Here is a 2,979-nt window from a genome sequence, read left to right as displayed (position 1 = left end):
CGACGAGATTTTGAAGATGCCACAACACATCATTATTGCATCTTGTTGAATTAACAAGAAAAATAGTACTTTGCGTGCTCAAACACAGAACTTTTGAGACTTTTCAAACTTTGAAGCTCGATAACTTCGGCAAATGAGGACCAAATTTGTTAAACAAAGTAGCAAATTCATCAGCTCGACGAGATTTTGAAGATGCCACAACACATAATTATTGCATCTTGTTGAATTTCCAAGAAAAATAGTACTTTACGTGCTCAAACACACAACTTTTGAGACTTTTCAAAATTTGAAGTTCGATAACTTCGGCAAATGAGGACCAAATTTGTTAAACAAAGTGGCAAATTCATCAGCTCGACGAGATTTTGAAGATGTCACACCACATCATGATTGCATCTTGTTGAAATTCCAAGGAAAATAGGACTTTATGTGCTCAAACACACAACTTTTGAGACTTTTCAAACTTTGAAGCTCGATAACCTCGGCAAATGAGGACCAAATTTGTTAAACAAAGTGTCAAATTAATCAGCTCGACGAGATTTTGAAGATGCCACCACACATCATTATTGCATCTTGTTGAATTAACAAGAAAAATAGTACTTTGCGTGCTCAAACACAGAACTTTTGAGACTTTTCAAACTTTGAAGCTCGATAACTTCGGCAAATGAGGACCAAACTTGTCAAACAAAGTGTCAAATTAATCAGCTCGACGAGATCTTTAAGATGTCACACCACATCATGATTGCATCTTAGGAAGCTGGGGGAGCTTGCTGCCGAGGGAACTAACCTAAAAATTTGTTTCTATTAGCAGGAAGAAAAGGAGAAGGCGCAAGGAGCGGGAAAGAAAGAAGAGGAAGGGGTGATCTTCGTGGCGAGGAAGGAAGGCACCTCCTACGTGGATGCCCTCAAGAAGGTGAGGCAAGTGGTTGCCAGGGGCGGCCAAGAGGTAAAGGTGAACACCGTCAGGGAGACGAAGAAGGGGGAGATGACGGTGCCGAAAGGAGGACAGGGCGGGCAACTGCGGGAGTTGCTAGCCAAGGAGCTGGGCCCGAACAGGATGAAAGGGGGTACAGGGAGGTCGGCGGCCTTCCAAGTGCACGGCCTGGACGCAGTCGCCACCGAGGAAGAAGTGGTGGGGGCGGTGACAACCGCGGCTGGAGTGGAGAAAGTGTGGCTAAGGCTGCTCAGTCTCCGTCCATGTTTCGGAAGCTGCCAAACCGCCACTCTTCTGGTGTAGGGCGAGGCGGTTAGACGGGTGAGGAGGGTCACCGAGGTGCAGGTGGGTATCTCGAGGTGTCGTCTTAAGGAGCGGCGGGAAACCGATCGCTGCTTCAGATGTTGGGAAAGGGGCCATAGGGCAAGTGAATGCAAGGGAGAGGACCGCTCGCGACTGTGCGTGAGGTGCGCGCAGGGAGGCCACAAGGCCGCGACCTGCCGCACGCAGCGGTACTGTCCTCTATGCAGAGAGGGGGGGCATAGTGCCGGGGGACTGGGGTGCGGGACACCCAAAGCCAGGGAGGAACCCAAGGCTGGGGGCAAGGCCGTAGGCGAGGGGCAACCTAAGGCTACGGACGAGCGCGAGGCTAAGGAAGGGCCGGAGGCCGAGAGGGAGGCCGTAAAGGGGGGAAAACTCAGCGCTAGTGGTGAGCCCAAAGCCAAGGGGAAACCCAAGGCTGGGGGCGAGCCCAGAGCCGGGGAGAGAATCTTGACCATTCCCCTGGTCCCGCTGACAAGGCAGGAACCCGAACCGGTGGACGTGGAGAAGAAAGAGGACGGGGGGTCCAAGAACTCACCGACCACCGGCTCCCCTAAGTCGCTTGCAACTGCTGACGACAGGGGAAGTGGAGGAAAAGGAAGGAAGGAGAGACCGAGGAAGGAGGACTAGGTGAGACACGGGTGAGTGGGTGTGAGCGAGCGTGTGTACGAGTGAGTGTGCGTGGAGTGCTAGGATCCAATGGCGGCGAACAGGGAATTACGGTGCCTACAGATCAACCTGGACAGAGGACTTCTCGCGATGGACCTCATGTTCCAGGTGATCAGGGAAAGGAACGTCGACGTGGTGCTCGGTCAAGAGCCCTGCCTGGCCGAAGGGAACTTAGTACGGGACAGCAGCGACGACGTCTTCATCTGGCTAGCGCCGGTTGTCAGGGTGAAATCGCTTCACCGTGACCGGGGGTTTGTGGCTGCGGAGCTGGACGGGATCACTCTCGTCTCCGCGTACTTCTCGCCGAATCGGAGCACCGACGATTTCACGTCGTGGCTCGATCGGCTGGGGTGTTACGTCAGGGGACGTGACAGCAGGAGAGTCCTCATCGCCGGGGACCTGCACGCAAAGAGTGCGAGGTTAGGTTCTGCGGTGGCGAATGCCTACGGACGGGTCCTGGAGGAGTACCTGGACGCGGCAGAGCTCGTTCCCATCAATGTCGGGAACGAGTGGACGTTCGGAAACAGGATAGGCAGGTCGCTGATCGACGTGACCATTGCAGGAACGTATGTGAGTGGCTGGGTGCGAGAATGGTGAGTCGAGGTGGGAATGGAGAGTGGAAGTGGCCACAGGTACATCTCCTATCGCGTCAAGCGTGAAGGGATGGCATCTGGGAGCGAAGAAGTGAGAGTGAGAAAAGGTAGATGGATGACGAGCGCGAAGGGTCTGGAAAAAATGGGCCGGTACGTGAAGGAACCCTACGACCAATTTTGTTCAAATCGTCTCCTTTTGGCAAAATAAGCATAATAAGGCCTTAAACGGCAAATCGTCAATTTGGCTCTAATAGAAGCGGCACTTTTTGTCCAAATCTTATGATTTGGCGTTATCTCGCCAACGCTACGACCAATTGTGTTCAAATCGTCTCCTTTTGGCAAAATAAGCATAATAAGTCCTTAAACGGCAAATCGTCAATTTGGCTTTAATAGAAGCGGCACTTTTTGTCCAAATCGTACAATTTGGCGATATTTCGCCAACGCTACAACCAATTTTGTTCAGAT

General features: G+C 52.1%; 1 protein-coding gene across 1 annotated transcript; it reads left to right on the top strand.

The window, feature by feature from the left end:
• The first annotated feature begins 1,951 nt into the window (after positions 1–1,951).
• On the top strand, positions 1,952–2,518 carry LOC136349743 (uncharacterized). The gene has a single exon (XM_066301468.1). The coding sequence runs from the start codon at positions 1,952–1,954 to the stop codon at positions 2,516–2,518; it is 567 nt and encodes a 188-aa protein (XP_066157565.1).
• Positions 2,519–2,979: the final 461 nt, after the last annotated feature.

The sequence above is a fragment of the Euwallacea fornicatus genome, unplaced genomic scaffold (assembly GCF_040115645.1).
Source record: "Euwallacea fornicatus isolate EFF26 unplaced genomic scaffold, ASM4011564v1 scaffold_52, whole genome shotgun sequence".
Lineage (NCBI taxonomy): Eukaryota > Metazoa > Arthropoda > Insecta > Coleoptera > Curculionidae > Euwallacea > Euwallacea fornicatus.
The sequence above is the reverse complement of the archived record's forward strand: the minus strand, read 5'-3'. Positions and strand labels throughout refer to the sequence as shown.

Coding starts and splice junctions, on each gene's coding strand:
- LOC136349743 (XM_066301468.1), top strand. CDS start 1,952: ATGGCGGCGAACAGGGAATTACGGTGCCTACAGATCAACCTGGACAGA.